Source organism: Ursus americanus, chromosome 8, assembly GCF_024610735.1.
Source record: "Ursus americanus isolate L20-20 chromosome 8, mUrsAme1.1.p, whole genome shotgun sequence".
In the NCBI taxonomy this organism is placed as follows: domain Eukaryota; kingdom Metazoa; phylum Chordata; class Mammalia; order Carnivora; family Ursidae; genus Ursus; species Ursus americanus.
Genome location: NC_142134.1, coordinates 71,954,133 through 71,972,113, shown reverse-complemented (window position 1 = coordinate 71,972,113; position 17,981 = coordinate 71,954,133). Strand labels below are relative to the sequence as shown.

General features: G+C 49.5%; 1 protein-coding gene across 4 annotated transcripts in view; it reads right to left on the bottom strand.

Annotated features, from left to right (window-relative positions):
- PROM1 (prominin 1) overlaps positions 1-14,647 on the bottom strand; it is a 104,724-nt gene extending 90,077 nt beyond the window's left edge. Inside the window, exons 1-3 of one of the 4 annotated variants that reach the window (XM_045771381.2) lie at positions 14,117-14,268; positions 13,644-13,782; positions 7,966-8,416 (exon numbers count right to left, since the gene is read on the bottom strand). In XM_045771381.2, the coding sequence (XP_045627337.2) occupies positions 7,966-8,185 (220 nt within the window). In that variant the 5' untranslated portion in view covers positions 8,186-8,416; positions 13,644-13,782; positions 14,117-14,268. Of the gene's footprint in view, positions 1-7,965; positions 8,417-13,643; positions 13,783-14,116; positions 14,429-14,473 lie in introns of those variants that run through there. The other 3 variants (XM_045771382.2, XM_045771383.2, XM_045771379.2) reach the window with 3 other exon arrangements.
- Between the last annotated feature and the right edge of the window lie 3,334 nt (positions 14,648-17,981).

Sequence of the window (17,981 nt, the reverse complement as noted above, 5' to 3'; positions counted from 1 at the left end):
GCTTCGGGGTTCTCCAGGGCATGTCCTATGAGCCCCTGTCTCAACTTGCATCAGTCAGGCCTCTACGTATGCACCTGGAATGCTCTCCTCTGCTTCCTGAACCCTTCCACACCCTACAGCTCAGTTCAAATGCTACTTCCTCCATGAAGCCTTCTGTTGGCCCCAGCCCACTGTTGACACTGGACCACTTGACCACGTGACCATGAGCAAGGACAAGCCCGCCCTGCACCACAGCCCACTACAAAGGTGGAGGTCTCCTCCATCAATGTCAGCCTTTTGAGAACAGAGAACCTGGGTCGATGCCATCCCTGCCAAACAGCACGAGGCTGGGCACCCAATAGGAGCTCACTCCATATTTGCAGGATTAAAATATGAGCACTTGAATCAAACAGGCAGGTTTGAATCTGGTTCCATTTTTCAGAAATACGACCTTGGTCACATTACTTGGTATCGCTGGGCTGTTGGGGAGAACTAAAGAAGTATGTAATGGGTGTGTGTGTGTTGAAAGGTGGCCTTCAAAAACGCATGTCCAAGTCCTAACCCCAGGAACCTGTGAAAGTGGCCTTATTTGGATAAAGGGTCTTTGCTTAGTTAAGGATCTTGAGATGATATCATCCTGGATCTAGGGTGCGCCCTAAATCCAGTGGCAGGATGTCCTTACAAGAGAAGGCTAGTGACACATAAGGAGGGGGCCATGTGAAGACAGGCAGTGATTAGCACACCTAGAGCCACTAGAAGCTGAAAGAAGCAAGGATTCTCCCCTAGAGCCTTCAGAGAGAGCATGGCCCCGCCAATACCTTGAGTTTGGACATCCGGCCCTCAGAACTCAGAGAAAATAAATCTCTGTTGTTTTCAGCCACCCGGTTTGTGACCATTTGTTACAGAAGCTCTAGGAAACCAACACAGCGGGGGTCAAAGAAATACTTGGTCTTCTGTCTGTGTGATCATCAAAGTCTGACATTAGTTCAAAAGCTTTTAATATGAATTTTATGCATTCAAATTTTATTTGATAAACACACAGCACTTAGTGTATATTAGACACTGTTCTAATTGCTTTGCAAGTATTTTTCCTTTAAATATGATGATGACCCAAAAAGGACCATGATTATTTATTTTTTTCTTGAGAGAGAGACAGAGAGAGAGTACAGGGAGGGGGCAGAGAGAGAGAATCTCAAGCAGACTCCCCGCCCAGCATGGAGCCCAAAGTCGAGCTCAGATCTCATGACCCTGAGATCACGACCTGAGCAGAAATCAAGAGTCAGACGCTCAACCCACTGAGCCACCCAGGCGCCCCGAAAAGTACCATGACTATTTTCATCATTTTAGAGAGAGAAACAGAGAGTCTAAGTAACCTGCCCAAGGTGACAGAGCTAGTAAACAATGGAGCCGGGATTCAAACCCAGGCAGTGGCTCCACTGCTCGGGTGCTGGGCTGGTTCCCGAGTCTAGATCCCCGTCCAGCGGAGGCTAGGTGGCGGGGCTTCAAGGCCTACCACCTCTCCTGCTAATGTCCACCCCGCTGTGCAGTTCGGACCCAGCCCTGCCTTCCCTGCGCCAACCACGCATCACAGCTGCTTCTGCAAACGCAAACTGTACGACTTCTCTTCCGCTCAACGCCGGTGGACAAGTAAGCAGCCTTTAATTGCACATTGGCTCCATCCAGCAGCTGCCCCAGTGGCCTCTATTTACACTCATACTCAATCTCTCATTGCCTGCACGTACTTGAAGGCTTCCTAAAAGGACATCACTGCTGGAGACTAGAAGAGTAGGGAGCTTTTCTTGTGTCTTTTTGTGGGCCTGGCACACATGTCCCAGAAAAGCATAGCCTGCCTCTGTCAATGACACGCATAAAGTCAGCAGCACATTCCAGCAAGACCTGGTAGACAATGTTACGGGGATAGGGCCCATAGGACTGGGTTTTCCGTTTAGCTGCAAAAGCTGTTCTATGAAGCAGAAGACACGTGGGATGGATTAGAGCAGTGCCCGTTACAGTCTGTGGACGTGTCCCCTCCCACCCAAACCCGCCCTACACTCACAGGTCACTGGGCACATATGAATGCCATGTGTACAGCCGATCTCTTCCACAGAGGCAACATGGTGCAGCCTTCGGGGGGGGGGGGGCAAAGTCACGGGCCCTGGGTCAAACCCTGAGTTGGCCCCTTAGCCATCAGTGCGTCTGACCTTGGGACAGTCCCCGAGTCTCCTGAGTTCCTGATCAGCAAATACAAGCAGCAACTATAAGCCTGGACAATAGAGCCTGGAGTCCAACCCTGCCCCTGCCACTGACTCATTGCGTGACCCCAACTAGTGGTGGACCCCAACTTCCTCTTCCATAAAATGAAAATATAGTACATAGCTCAGAGAGTTACTGAGTTGTTCAAATCCCAAAAGCAGGCACGTGATAGCCATTCGCTCTTACATAAATTAGGATGAGAAGTGATGACAGTTGAGCCCTGCCCAGCACAGCGAGTGACACCGGGGAGGAAGGATCACTCGATATTAGTTCTTTCCTTCAGTGACCTTATCTCTGGCCAGGCCCGCTGCCAGTATGAGTGCTGAGATCTAGAGGAGACAATGCTGGCTTTGTTTGAGTTCGGTAAGAACACACAGGTGCTGGAGATAGTGTAACATCCTGATTGCCAGTGCACACTGGCAGGCACGCCTACCGCGCTGTCCGCCCAGCCATCCCCCTTCCTGGGAAGCACCTCCCTATCTGTGGTCCCACGGGGACAGTGACAACACTGGGAGCCGTCACTGTCCCACAAAGTGTGACCGTGGCCACCATTACTCAGTGGGTCCAAGGTTGGTGACTGGCCCAGGCAAGACTGGAACCAGGGCTTGGGACTTAAAGAGAAGAACCTCCAACCATTCTCCAGGAAGTTGGCTTGAATTCTATGACGCTGGCGTCCTGGTTCTCTGCCACAAGGATGGCAGGAGTGGAGGAGCCCAGAAGGAGGGGGGAGGGGAAAGCGGAGGTGCAAAGGGACTGTGTGCAGAGAGGAGCCAATGTGGGAGGCAAGGAGGCCGGAGAGTGAGGCCCAGTCCCAGGTGGCTTGCAATGTAAAGTAACCGGGAGTCATGATGCTAAACTCCTTTTTGACTCCCTTAGCTAATAGGTTTCTGTTAGTGCGAACTCCCACTTAGTACAACATCCTGCCCGTGTCTCAGACTCGCCAGAGACAAGCTTCACTACTCCCTCCCCTCGCCTCCCGCTCACCCAGCTCTGCTCTTGCACCCGCCAAAATCAGAAAAACCCAGAACGCTCCTAGAAACAGGTCAACCGGCCTAAAATCGCATTTAAAAATACACTCAAAACAGAGCAGAGAATAATTTTAGAGACTTTCTATAAAAATAAAAACAGAGGATGCTTTTTTTCACTTGCTCCTGTAGAAGAACTCTGATCTGGGTCATGAATTATGCCAAATTCATCACAGACACGTGAACTTGAAAAGGCGCTGTTTACCATCCACACCAGATACCCTTCCGCAACACACACACTTAGTGTGCAATGTACCATGTTTTATAGGGACCCGCAGACATCATTAAAGCACTGTGGTAAGGTTAAAGGGAAAGAAATAACCACAAATGAGGTGAACTGTGGCATACAGGAGAATGAACTAGCCCAGGAGACAGAGGTTTCCCCATCCGCCACAGGCTAGCTGTGTGCCTTGAACATGGACCCTTGTTCTGACTTAGCTTTCCAATCTGTAAAGGGGGGTATAATAAATAGAAATAAGACCACCATTTACCACCATTATCTACCTCCCAAAATTGTTGGGGGATTCAAATAAGCTAACACCTAGCACTAAGAATGCCTTACAGCAGATACTGGGGACAACGCGAAAGAACAAAGAAACAGAAGAATGAGAGCCTGTCAGATGTAGATGTTTTCGCAGGGGAGTAAAGCCCCCACAGTAGACTAGCCGTGCACGCAAGCCCTGCCTTCTAGACCCGGTGCTGCGACCCTGGGGCTTGTGGGAAGACACAGCCCCCTGAACTTCAAAAGTAATGGAACGGCTTCTTACAAGGTAACTCCACATAGAATATTCCTGATGGAACAGCAGCAAGGATATTTTAATGATCCCTCCTGGAGGCATCTTCTTTTTCTCATGTCCCTTTTTGGCACCAATGTTGGCGTCAAATTTGGTCAAGTCTTCCTCTCAAATAATAATAACATTTATTGAAGATTTTTATCTGCGCCTTTCAGGCATGGTTTTAAACGTAGGCTTTACATACGTCATCTCATTTAAACCACACAGATAAAAGCTACAAAGTGAGTTATGATTATAGTCCTATTACATCTATGAGAACAGAGGCTCTGAAAATTAACTGGGTCAAGATCACCCAGCAGGTAATCGGCAAGAGCTAGGATTTGAACCAAAGTCCTTTGAAATGAAATCCATTAAAATGGATTCTGCCTCTGTTTCCCACATGACCTTTGCCTTGTGCTAAGTTAGTCTGTTATTACCTCCCTCTGGACCACTGCAGAACACTCTAACTTCCTATGACCTCTCCTACCAGCTACTATCAGATTTTTTTTCCCAAAACCCAATTCCCCTTCCACCCTGGCTCCCAGGCCCCAGCAGGTACACGACAGAAAGCAGGGGCTCTCAATAAGTGAATGAAACCAAATGAATGAAACCTTTTCTCATAATTGCCTTAGCTTCCTTCCCTCTACTAAACTCACCAGCCTGCCAGTCAGGTCTGACCTTCAGCAGACTTATTCCATGAATACCCACCTCCTGGGTCCACCATGAACCACTGTCTCCTCTACTCCCTGGGCACGTGGTTCCCTGTGCCGGGAACACCCTTCTCTCAACTCCCCCTGGTCATCCTGCCATCAACACCCTTTCTAAGTTGAATGAATGGACAGGCGACTCCTCCGGAATGTAAGCCAGCACTCTCTTCACTGTGAGTCTAAGTCTGGGACTCGGCATCCCTCCTGCAGCTTCAGAGCGGAGCTGGTGTTTACGAAATAACCACACCAGGTTTTCGAGCATATTCTGCTGTGGTGTATAGTTACCTGCCTTTCTGGTCTGATCTGACCTGATCTTTTCTTCTGCCCAGGAAGTTAAATAGGCTTTTGTGTAAAGTCCCAGCTAAACAAGACCTGTCCATCTTGTATTTATAAGGAAACAACAGGGGCTTCGCTTTAGAGAGTTACAAATGCAAAATGTGTAATGCTGTTTGGCTCAGACACAGGATGCGAAGTGGAAAACTCCCCCGTCCAAGAGCATGAGAAAAGGGAGCCCAGGTTCTAGGGTCCTCCCTTTTGCTTCCATTCCTGCTCTGGACTGGGACTCTGCATTCAAAACAGTCTTCTCTTTCAAATGAAAGGTGTACCTAGGGGATCATTCTCTCTTCGAAGATGTTACTTTGTAGAGGACCTGTCCTGAAGTCATTTGTTTAGGTTAATGTATTAAGTTAGTTAAGCTAATGAGTGGGATTCCATTTCTCTTTCTCTCTCTCTCTCTTCCTCCCTCCCTCCCTTCCTCCCTCCCCTCTCATTGTTGTTGTTTCTGCATCTTCAGTTATGAAGACGGCTGCCTATGATCTGGCTCTCATGAAATGCACTGGCCCCAGCAGGAAAAACAGTGTCTCAGATCTGTCCTTTATGTGCCAAAGCACCTACAGAGCACTTTGAGACCATTAGGAGATCTAGTAACTGGATGAAAGAATTTAAAAAATGGGATGATGGGAAGAAAACCAATACTCCACGATGTCCCATATGAAATTCAATATGATATTCTTTAAGCAACCTAACGAGATATATATATATATATATATATATATATATATATATATATATATATATATATGTATATATAGAGAGAGATAGATATAGATATAGATAGATATATAGATATAGTTAGATATCTATATACATATATATATATTTTTTTTTTCCCAAGGGATCGTGCTGCTCTGCTCTGGTCTACTGTTGAGGCTCTTGAGAATTTCTTTTTCCAAAGTAATAAGTATTGATGAAGGTCAAGGGATAAGCAAGACTAACACCCTCAGATTATAGAAGGATTTAAATTCTTCAGACACCTCCTTCTAGACTAATAATGACGCTGGCCTTCAAAACTTGAGAATGTGTTAGATATAGGATGCCTTTGACCTGATCATTTGAATGCAAAGTTTTAAAAATATTGCTTTCTTTTGTAAAATAAGTGTGAGGAAGCCTTCCTCTGAAACCTAGAGGGAGCAAAATAAAGCAACATATGGAAGGAGATTATAGGATTAACTAATTACATGATAGGCCTTAGTAACACATGGATGCTTGGCAATCTTTTTGAAGATGCTGTTATGAAGTCACATAAAACAACTGAATTCTATTCCTTTTGCATTAAAAACCACAAAGAAGCTAAGACTAAAAACACTAGGAGGCATTTGATGAGTCAGTAATACTTACACCAAGTCTACAAATAATGGAAGAGGTACCTATTGAGAATAGTGAACTTGTATCCCGCATTAATAAATGAACTATTTTCTTTTTTTTTTTTTAAAGATTTTATTTATTTATTCGACAGAGATAGAGACAGCCAGTGAGAGAGGGAACACAAGCAGGGGGAGTGGGAGAGGAAGAAGCAGGCTCATAGCGGAGGAGCCTGATGTGGGACTCGATCCCGGAACGCCGGGATCACACCCTGAGCCGAAGGCAGACGCTTAACCGCTGTGCTACCCAGGCACCCCAAATGAACTATTTTCTACTTCCATCTTTTGGATTTCCAAATTTAGTCTTTCAGGCAGGGACATAAACAGTTATTTGTCAGGTTCTCTTCAATGGCAACAGGGCTCAGAGTGATTTGTTTCACTGAACTGAAATTTAACAAAAAATTGAGAACTACACTTCAAACTATTTCGACTGTTTAATCTGAGACATAAAAAATGTAAGACCATTTCAATATAAATGTATCATAATGAAAATCTATAAACTGCCCATAATATAAACAAGGGTTAAAGTTCACCAAACACATTCTCTCTCCCTCTCTTTCTGTCTCTCTGTGTCTGTCTCTCTCTCTCTCACACACACATACACTGACACGTAATCCTCTTACGGACAATAGCTGACCAGCTAAGGAAGATGATAAGGATTACTACAAATTTTATAATTTGTATGTTATAGTAATCAGTAATAGCATTCAAATCTTCATAGTTTAAAGAACAAGCCTAGAATAGGTCTCACATGAAGTCAATAAAAATTTAGACTGCCAAACCCTAATAGCAGATACTTCCCACAGACCACTGAAATTTTCATAATCTCGTTCCTGAAAACACACGCCCGCAGACTTCCCAGTACAGGGAGTAGGGCAAACACTAGCAACACTCACAACGGGTAGGGCATCCTGCCATCAAAGCACCGACAAGGGGCCATCCCTCCTTCCCTCACACTTAAAAGTCTTGGAACCGAAGCAAAGAGTGACCCAGGTGAGCACGGCAGGTCAGGCCTGTCCTTGTCCTCAGCAATGTGAGATTGCTCTTTACGGTGGATGGAGGAGGGGTCTATCTGTAGTGCTGGTCTAGCCACCAGAGGCAATTATTAACTTACCTGAAAGAATTTGCATTTTTACTCTAATTTTTACCTTTGGTTTGCACTTGAGAGTAATTCATTGCTCTCACCAGGGGGGAAAGAAGGAAAAAAAAAAAAAAGAGGGAGGGAAGGAAGGTCAAGAATTGGAGAACCAACATAGCAACATGGTTTGATTTCATTTCTTACACTCACAGTCCTTGACAACCTACTTAACCTGGCAAGAGTGTTCTTAACTTCCATATCAATACTTACTGCTCCTGTGCAATCCAATCATTTTGAATCTGATGCTTTAAGATACTGAATATATGGATAAAATAAAATACTGCATATAATACGTATTTACTGTATTATGATTAACAAACAATATTCTTAGTGCACACGTGACCGTGTCTGGGGACAAACTCCCATCTTTTCCCCATGGTGGGCACTTACCTTCAGGGAAAGCATTGGGCTGCACCATGCCAAGGAAGACGTGCACCATCTGAAAGAGAACACCAATGGGCCCAGCTTTGTAAGTGTCTTTGGTCTCATAGTTCGTGGCAGGCAATTCAAACTCCAACACATCAGAACCCTCTGTGGATGACAGCGGCCCCAGGGCAGAGGTATCCCAGCACAGCTCCAGCAGCAGCAGGAAGCCGAGGACGAGGGCCATGGCTAGCAAGGTCCCCCACGCATGAGGTAGAGCTGGGCGCCTCTGGCCTCAGAGGTTCTGAAAGCCTGGGGTGAGACACGAGCGTGCGTTCCCGCGCAGAAGAGGCTCGGCGGCAAGCGCTGGGTGGGTATGTGGAGTCCACTCCCTTTCCTGGCCGGGCTGGCATGCAGCGAGGGGCGTCGGAGAGCCTTCTGTGGGTCCGGGTCCGGTCCGTGGCTCAAGGCACCATCCCTGGTGGGAGAGAAAGACAGCGCTCACTTCGCACACAGCCTGCCTGCCCCAGGAGCTTCTCCGAGAGGAGGCTGCAGAGCTTCAGAGCCAAGGCATAAGCCTAATCCTCTGGGTGGGAGGCAAACGCGGAGCCTGCTTAGAGCCGAAAGCCAGAAGGTCCCACCCCAGGGGCCAGACGCAGAATGCAGACCTTGATGGGTTTGGGAAACACCCTGAGGTGTAGAGAATGCTGTGCGGCCTTAGAAACAGACACTTAAGGAGCACTTACTAGGTACCCAACACCGCTGTACGTGCTGGGCCAGCTGGATCTTGCGGAAGGCATTATACCATTTACAGATGAGGAAACCGCACCACAGAGGACTTTGGGGACTTGTCCAAGGTCAGGGCTGATTAATGTTGGGGTCACAATTCAAACCCGGGAGTTTGCCTTCAGAGCCCACACAAGACACCAGAAGACCGTTCTACAGAGCCCTCTCTCTGGGGCTCCCCACAGGCACCCAGAGGTCTCCAGCCATAGACTATATGCCTATTTTTTCTCCAAGCTGTCCCTGCTTCTGGAGATGTATCTTATCTGCTTTTTATTCTACTCATTTGCTCACTGACCTTATTTCAGACATGCCCCTCTCCACCTCACCCCTGACCCAAACTAGAAGGCTTCAAGGGCACAAACCAAGTTCTCTAAGGCCAGGTCACACTGGGATCTACCTTTCTAACATGTTCACCAGGTAATCCTGATAGAAACCTTCACCCCTGAGTCACTACCTGGGAATTACGGGTCCCAGGGATGAGAGACAGGACAGAGGGAGATTCCCCGCTGCCCTTTCTGGGAGGGAGAAAGAAACAGGAACGTGAAAAGCAGCTACCAAGCCAGGTAGCGAGGGCAAGAGACTGAGGGCCTCCAAAGTGGACCCTGTCCCCTTGTGTTTCTAGCCCCAGAACTGAACACAAGACAGAGCACACAGTTGAAGCTCAGTAAATACACCTGAACATAAAATTAAATAAGCCAAAAGGACTGCTTTGCTTGTGCCACTGCGCGGAACCAGGTGCATGAGAACACAACATAAGAGGGAACGGGACGCTGTGCTCGCACTCTATTCTGGGGTCAGGAACACCCTGATTTTATTCTATTTTGTACATGAGATACACACTTAGTAACTTTCAAAATCAGGGCAGAGTGCTTCTGAAACCACCATGAGAGGGGGGAAGGAAGGTCATCAAGAAAGTGACACATTGCACAAGGGGCCAGAGGGCCCACGACCTGTATTCCACCAGGTCAAAGAAAGCCCCACATGAAAGGTGTGAATGCATGAGCTGTTTGAGTGAAGATATTAATTCATATTTAATCCCCTGGATATTGCCTCATCTTCTAAATCCTGTCCCGCCCCAGTTACTTCTGCACAGAACTCCCAATAAAATGACCCTTAACTCTCTCTTTATCTAATCATGGGTTGCTCAGAGCCCTTACAGCTCCCAGTGCCAACCTCGTTAACCCCGAATCAGCTTCCTGTCAGCTCTCCGTCACACCTGTGGATACACCAGGACCCTGGGAACTGTTTCCAAAGGGCATTCTCCCTTCCAGGCATGGCTGCTGCAGCCTTTGCTTGGGCTCTGGATTATTCTAGCCTTTCACTGGTTCTAGTCAGAAGTCACCACTGCGCACGTTCGAACACGGGCCTGCTCTGCTCCATCTTCAAATTGTTTCCAGAAAGGACAAACGAGAAGACACAAAACCAGCTAACCTTTGCAAGGCCACTCTCTGGGAGTCTGCGGGGCCACAGAGGGCAGGAGAGAGAGATGAAAGGAGAGCGTATGTGTGTTATTCAGGTGGGCTAGAACTATTCTCATTAGACAAGAAGGCAGGCATGCACACACACATTACACACACCACACTTACACACACCACACACACCATATACACTAACACACGCCACACATATACCACATACTAACATACCACACTCACTAACACACATCACACATACACATACCATACTAACACAACCCACACATACACACACTAGCACATGCCACACACACTACACACAGTAGCACACATCACACACATTAATACTCACCACACACACACCACACATAACACAACAAATATGCATATAACACACCCTAACACACATATACACCCCACACAGACACATACCACACCCACTCACACACTCCACACATACACAAAACACACACACACGCACGCTCATATAAATGTCATATACAATACACACAACACGCTCCCATCTTGTTCTCTGCTAAAGGACAGGCAGGGAGCACAGCAGCTGGAAGGATTAAAGGCTCAGCTGCTAAGAAGGGCGGACTTCCTGGGACCTCCACCATGCCTCAGCCAGGGATGGAGAGAAGCACAGCGGGAGAGGGATGGCAAGAGGCCTGTGGAAGAGCTATGAATAAACAGTTTCAAACTCTCTCCTTGAAAAGCCGGGAAGGCAAATGCCAAGTGAAATGCGGCCCCACTCACTGCCGCGAAGCTGGACGGCCAGTCAAGCCGGCCAGCACCTCGAGCTGCCGTCCAGATTTCCTCATTTCTTGCTCCCAAGCGTCGGTCCCTCTCACGTTTACAGTAAATGTTAATACTAAAATCTCACTACTTAGGAAACACTAGATAATTAAAGTCAAGGCAAAAGAGATGGTCTGGGTCCTCACCTGTTAACCTCACCGGGTAGCAGGAGCACCTGGGAGCAGCTCCTGGGACTGCCCGTGTAAAACCCAGGCCAGCTCTCCTGGACCTGGAGCTGCATTAGCATACAGTGCCTATTTATTCAAAATGCTAATTACTGGGCCTAATTTCTGGAGGAGGGCATTAATTTGCATTGTTGACATTCTTCCTTGACTGACTGTTGAGACAATGGAAGTTTGAGAACCAGCACTGTTCCTGAGTACTCCCTCACCTGGCTTATTCAGGCAACTTTCCAAAGACACCTTTGGCTTCTCAAATAACAACTGCAAGACAACAGATGCGAGAAAAAGCCCCCCAGATGTCCTTCTTATATTGCTTTAAACCGATTTATCCCAGCTGCTGTGTGGGGGTCTCTGATTTACTCATCTCTGTGTCCCCCAGAGCCAGGCACACAATAGGCACTCCATAAAGGATTGCTGAAATCAAACGGTGAGGGGTAGAGGGAGAACTGACATGAAAATGGTCATTTTACCCATTTCAAAATTCTATCGAGCATTTATTAGCAGTCCCATAGCCTCTGGGAGGGAGGTGTTGGAGTGTTTGTAGTTATTCCAACAATATAGGCAGCAGATTGTCTCTCTACTGGATGGGCCCATGGCAGAGCAACTGGTCTACCATCCTGGGGCCATGCCTTCTGCTGGGACCCTCAACTTTGCAGGCCTTGGAAACTGCTCCCTCGGGCTAGCTCCTTACACAGGCACTAGACCAATCAATAAGGCGATCTCACCATTTTTCTGATTTATGGGGTACAGATTCCTGGTTTCCATTCCAAATGCACTGAGTTCAAACTGGGAAGGGGGCCCGAGTATGCGAATTTTGAGCAAATACTTCACATGATTCTGAACTTAAGGGTCCAGAGAATGGCACTTCCACAAAATTAAAAGCAAGTACGGTGACCATCTACCTTCATTTCTCCTCCTTTCAAAAGGATCTTTGTACTGAATGTTTGTCACCTGCAGTTTCAGGGTGGGGGGGGGGATGGGAGCTGCTCAACTTCTGAGCCTACCTTTGTGAGTCCTGTGGGCAGAACCCCTGCATTTCATTGTGAGGTCAGCTGAGGTGCCCAAACTGTGCCCTGGGGGGTGCCTCAAACTCACCAAGCAGATGCTTATTCCCGGCCTTGTGCAGGGGACACACACTCAAGCACAGGCAGTTTCTAATTCATTCTAGCAATGATGGCACAGTGCTAGCAACCACAACCAGAGTCTTGCGGTGGCAGCCGTGGCCACACACCAATCAAGGGTCCTGTTGTATGTACTGCATGAGCTCCTGAGCCTGGCGAGCCCGCCTTCCTGTCACTGCTCTAAGCTACCCAGTACCCAGTCCCTTTTCTGCTAAAATTACCCAGAGTTGGCTTCTATCATCTGTAACAAAGCATCCTGACCCTTAACAAATCTGAGATAGCTCTTGGTCTCCTGCAAAACCTTTATCCTTCATATCCTTCATATTTTAAACAGTACCAATAAAATAATACTTGGTTTAAAGTCTTACTACTTTGAACCTGTCCTCTGATGCACCTGTTTACTTCACTGTGCTGAAATGCACAGAAATAGTCCAGGATGGAAATCATAAGGAAATTCACTTAAAAAAAATTATGGGACATATCAAGGAAGCAAAACGAAACTAAAGGACATTGCTGAAGTGACAACAGGCCACACGTTGGAGACAGGGCAGGAGTCTCTAGTCCCATTCATTAACCCTGTGACTTGAGTGGTTGCTTACATTCTCCCTGCTTTGCTTTGCTTGTCCGTGAAGTGGGGTTGTGAAGAGTGCTAGAGGGTTAGACACGGAGTACGTGCAGCGCCAGGCAGACAGCTGGCAGTCAATAAAGGGTCTGAACTGCCATTGCCAGCATCAATCCACACTCCACGTCTCCCAGAGGACACTCACAAAAAAGTGCGAAAGAAAAACAAGTAGTAACTTCACACAACGTGAATCCACAATGATTCCCATACTCGTCTTTGGGCCACAAAAACATCATTCGCGAACGGTTCAACCCGACATATAATGGCAGATGCTTGAGTCTCCAGTGGGGCGTTCAAGGACCCTGATCGTTCACCTGCGTGTCTTAACGAAGGTCAGCCGCTGCCCACAAGCACCCTTGAAAACCTTTCTGGATCAGAGCCAGGGCGGAAGAGAGGTCAGTAGCCGCCTGGGGACAAGCGCAACCTGTTGCTGCAGGAAGCTTGGGAAGCCGGCTTCCCCCAGCCTTTCCCTCCAATCCACCGCCAGGCCGGACCCCTTCCTGCCCTGTCTCCCTCCTCGGCAGGAGGCTCTCCCGGGCTGCGGGACACAAAAGAATGGGCGGCAGGGCGGGCGCGGGAAGCGAGGAGCCTCGAGGAATCCGCCGCCGCCTGGGGGAGGGGGTTGCCCAAGTAACTTGGCTGCCCCGGCGCGTTCGCGCGGGATCCCCGCCGCCGCCCCCGGAGGCTGCATCGGGGTCGCCAGGGAGAAGGGGGACCAGAGCGGTGTGCCACCCCCTCGAATACCCTCCCCCTCCCGGAGCGGGCTTTCGGGGAAACTGACCTGCGGCCCCCGCCTCTCCCGCACCTCGAAGCTCCTTCCTCTGTCCACGCTTCCCTTTGTTGTCCCAGCCGGCGCCGTACTGGCGAGGTGCGCCCAGAGCATTCAGTTCTCCACCCGGCAATTGCCGTAGCTCCCCTAACTGAGCATACAGGGGGTGGGGGCAGCGTCTAGCCAGGGGTGCGTGAGGCTCTCCCATAGACTCTGGGAGACCGCCTCCCGTGGCTCCCCCCGAACCCCCTCCTGCTATGGTCTATTGCACCGTGTACTCCAATCGGAAAACCAGGGGGAGGTGATCTCTTTCCATCACCGGCCGGGGAGGCTCAGTGTCCCGCGCCCCCAGGGCACCCCCAGCACTCCCCTCCCCGCAGAACAGTTCCCAAGCCCCTGACGAGCCTCCCCTCCGTTCTCCGCCCTCTCAGAGAGCGAGCCCGCGGCTTTGGGGGTCCGGGTCCCGCTTGCTTGTGCCCTAGTACCTGGCAAACCACAGCCGCCGGCTCCCCTCCTGTGGCTGGAAAGAAGACCCACCACGCAGTCACCAGGCAGCGGGCAAAGTTTGCGCGCGTCCGAGCTCTGCCCGGAACTCCTGCTGGCCGGGCGCCCGGACCACCTCGCCCACTTTGCAGCCGCCTGGCTCCCCGGCCGCTCCCGGGGCTCGTATACCTGCCGCGGGGCCAGGGGACGGGGCGCGGAGGCCCGGGAGGAGAGGGGCACAGAGCGAGCCCCTCCGTTCCCGATTTCCCGCCCCCAGCTTTCTGCAGGGGGGTGCGATGCGGCCCCCGCCGTCTCCGCGGACGCCTCAGGGGCTCCGGGATGAGGACGCCGCTACTCACCGTGCACCGTGTCCAGCTCCCCTTTCGGCCCCCGCCCCTGCCCGCCCTTCCTTGCAGCGGCGTTCGCCCCACTCGGTTCGGCTCATGAATGATTTATGAGCCGCTTCGGGGACCACCGGGACGGCTTCCGGAGAGGCGGCCCCGCTGCCCCGCGCGCCGGCCAGCCCCCGGGGCGCGGCGGGCCCGGAAAGGCGCCGGCGCTGGAGGCGCGGGAGCGAGGCCCGGGGTGCCCGCAGGGACCTGTTGCCGCTTCCCCTGCTCCCGGGCGGGGACTTGCGGATGGAGCCTCCGGAATGCCAATGCTACTTAAGCCTAATCACCCCCAGCCGGAGAGCTGAGCGCGCGGCCAGGTGGCAGCCCGGGACTCGCTCAGTATTTTAAAGATAGCTAAGCCTGGGGTTTTGGATGCACTCCGGCTGGACCAGCAGGGAAGCTTCGCGACGACGCCCGGAGGTACCCACCGGGCCTGGGCTGCATGCATTTCCTGAGGCGAGAGTCCTGCTCACGCGAGCAAGCCCTTCTCACAGCACCCATGCCTCCCTCACCTGGGCAGAGCCCTCTACTTGGAACGCCGCCACCCTTCTAAAAACTCCTGCTCTTTCTGGTTTCAACACAGTCAGGCCTCGGCGGACCCCCGTCCCCAGCCGCTTTTGACCTTCTATTGCTGGGTCCCAAGAGACTTCTTTTCTAATTTACCCAGACAAAAGCAAACCCAAATCCTTTGGTTCCTTAATATGTACCAATCACGACGCTCGTGGCCGGAGCTGTAAAACCTCCAGGAAGCAATCCTTGCTCCCACGTATACATACAGGAATCCTCTGTAGCAGGAAGCACAAGGCCTTCAGTCATTCTGCTCAGATGTGGGCCGAGAGTCCCCTGCCATCCCCTGTTCACCTCTGTGCCAAGCTGCCAAGCTGCCAGGCTGAGCGGGTGGAAACCAACCATAAGTACTCACTCCCTCTCTTAACTGCATTCACCAATGTGCACGTCCCGACTCATGCCCCGCTTCCTGTCTTGAATTGAGAATACTGTCTGCTGGAAAACCTTACTTAGGGAAGAAAAGAACGGTCAGGGTGGCGGCTAGCACGCATTAGGCGTTTCATGTTTGTGATGCGGATGGATGGATGGATGGATGGATAGATGGAAAAATGGACAGGACCATTTCCACCGTGGCTCTTTGACTAACCCCAGAAGCTAGCCTGAAACCTGTGCTGGAAGGAGCATTGTTTGTTTCAAGTTTAAATTGATCTTGTATGTGCATACTTCTAGGACAACTAAGGCCAGACCAGGAAACTTCTGAAAAGGACACAAGAGGCAGGGCACGTATAGGTGGTAATCAGGCCTGATGTTTCCTCTCTGGAGCCCCTGCTGGTCAGGGGCCTCTGCTTCAGCACCCTCAGAGGGCCCCAGCACTTCTGCTCCAAGGGAGCCCGCTCTGGGCTGGGCCCGGAGGAGAGTCGTCCGCTCCTGAGAGCAGCGAGCTCTGCCTTGCATCAAATGTTGACCCTGTCCCTTCTTATCACTGTGACTTTGGCTGCCTAATCTCCTTGAACCTCAGTTTCCTTGTCTGCAAAATAAAGACAATTGTGCCTCCCAGGGCTCCTGTTTACTCCTAGTAATAATAAAAATAACAATGACAACAATAGTAGGAGTGAGCGCTAACACTTCACGAATGCTTCCTCTGAATGAGGCACTGTGCCCAGAGCTTTAAGTGCATTATTTTGTGTCCTCTTAACAACAAAGACAGCATATTATCTCCATCTTGAAGATAAGGCTAAAAACAGGTTTAGTCTTTGCCGAGGTCACAGAGGTAGTAAGGGAAGCGCTGAATTTGAACCCAGATCTGGCCTCCGGAGCCCACCACTGCCCTAGTGCACCAGTGTCCCCAGAGTTAACATAAAACCCTCTGTCCTGTGCTCCCCCGATTCCAGCATCGTACTCGAATGATCGGCCATCTGTCTTCCTGTAAGCACCAAATGCTTCAACCGCTTTTACCCATTTTCATGTGCCTGCCTCCCTCCAGCACCTACTCTATGTGGACCGTTGGAGGTGTTCAATAAGTGAATGAATGAATAATAAACAAAACACAATATTAAGATCTGTTCTGAGCAGCCTTAGGCAGACAGTGACCCAGGACTTCATGATTTATTCTGTTCAGTTCGGCTTGGAGTCCTAACATGACAGTCCTGCTATCTAGCACAACTGAATTTCTCTGTCGTCTGCTACATGCAAGGCTGGAGGAGGTAATATTATTCCCATATATCCATTCAGTCATTAGGTGCAAAACTTAGGTCTCCCTTCTGAAATCGCTCCTCATTTTTCCTGCCCAAATGAAATCTAAACACGAGGCAGTGTGACATCCTACGGAGAGCCAGAAGATTCTTTCAGATACTGTCACTAACTGCTAATGTGGTCCCTGGTAAGTCCTGTAACCCCCATGGGCTTCACATTCCTCATCGGTCCAATAGCCTTGCTCAGTGACAGGATACTTTTGGACCCCGCGGATATAGGACATTTTCATCAACACAGGAAGGACTATTGGATAGCGCTGGTTTAAATAGTGAACTGTAATAAAGGAAGAATGATAGCAGGACTGGGGTAAGAAACTGAAGTTTCCACAGAAATTATCAGGGTTATGGGGCATTAGAAATGAACTGTTGAGATTAATCATTGTCTAAGTATGTAACACTCGGTCATTCAACAATCCTCAATCTTTGACAAGCCGTTCCTTATGAAGGACTTTGGATAGTCCTCCCTGAATCACTAAGACTAAAACAAAATAGGTCAGTGAGTATATTATTCTCATTAGCCTGACATTTTCTACCATGAATAGCTATGCTCCCCACTTGCCCCCAAAATAATGTGCTCGTAGGACCAACAAACATGGCAGCATGTGACCCTTTAGGAAATCAGGTTTGTGTCATCTCGATATTGGCTCCCTGCCTTCTTAAGCCTGAAATTTGTGTAAGAGACAGCTAAGGAGAGAGGGAGAAGTTGAGCAGGGGTGGGGAAGAAAGGAGGGTAAGGGAGAAAGAGAGAGAGAGAGAGATTGTTCCAAATCGAAATTCCACTAGTTTTGAAGGGAATGGCTTCATGCAAGCCAGGGTTCTCCTATAAATGTTTTACCTCATGGTTTCCTGTTCATCTTGCTTTTCTCCCCTTGCCTCTGGGCTTAGAAACCAAACATAGCTTTGTTGGTGTTTACTAACCAGAAGCCAAAAAAACATGCTTCTTGTAGTTCAACAACCTTCAGGTAAGATTTGTAACTCATTCATCAAGCCCACTGTGTAGTAATTCAAAGGCAGAGGAAGAAAACTTCCAGTTTGGACAAAAAGGAGGAAAGAAAGAGCAGGGGCCAGACCAGGGCCAAGGCCAGCACCTCCACGCCTGGATTCCGAACCTGGGAATTTGGAAAACCCCATCACACTTTAACTGGAGGCTGGCGTGGGGTGGTTTTATATTTTATGTGCTGGATCCGCCTCCCGGTAACGGTTTCAAAAAAAGCTTC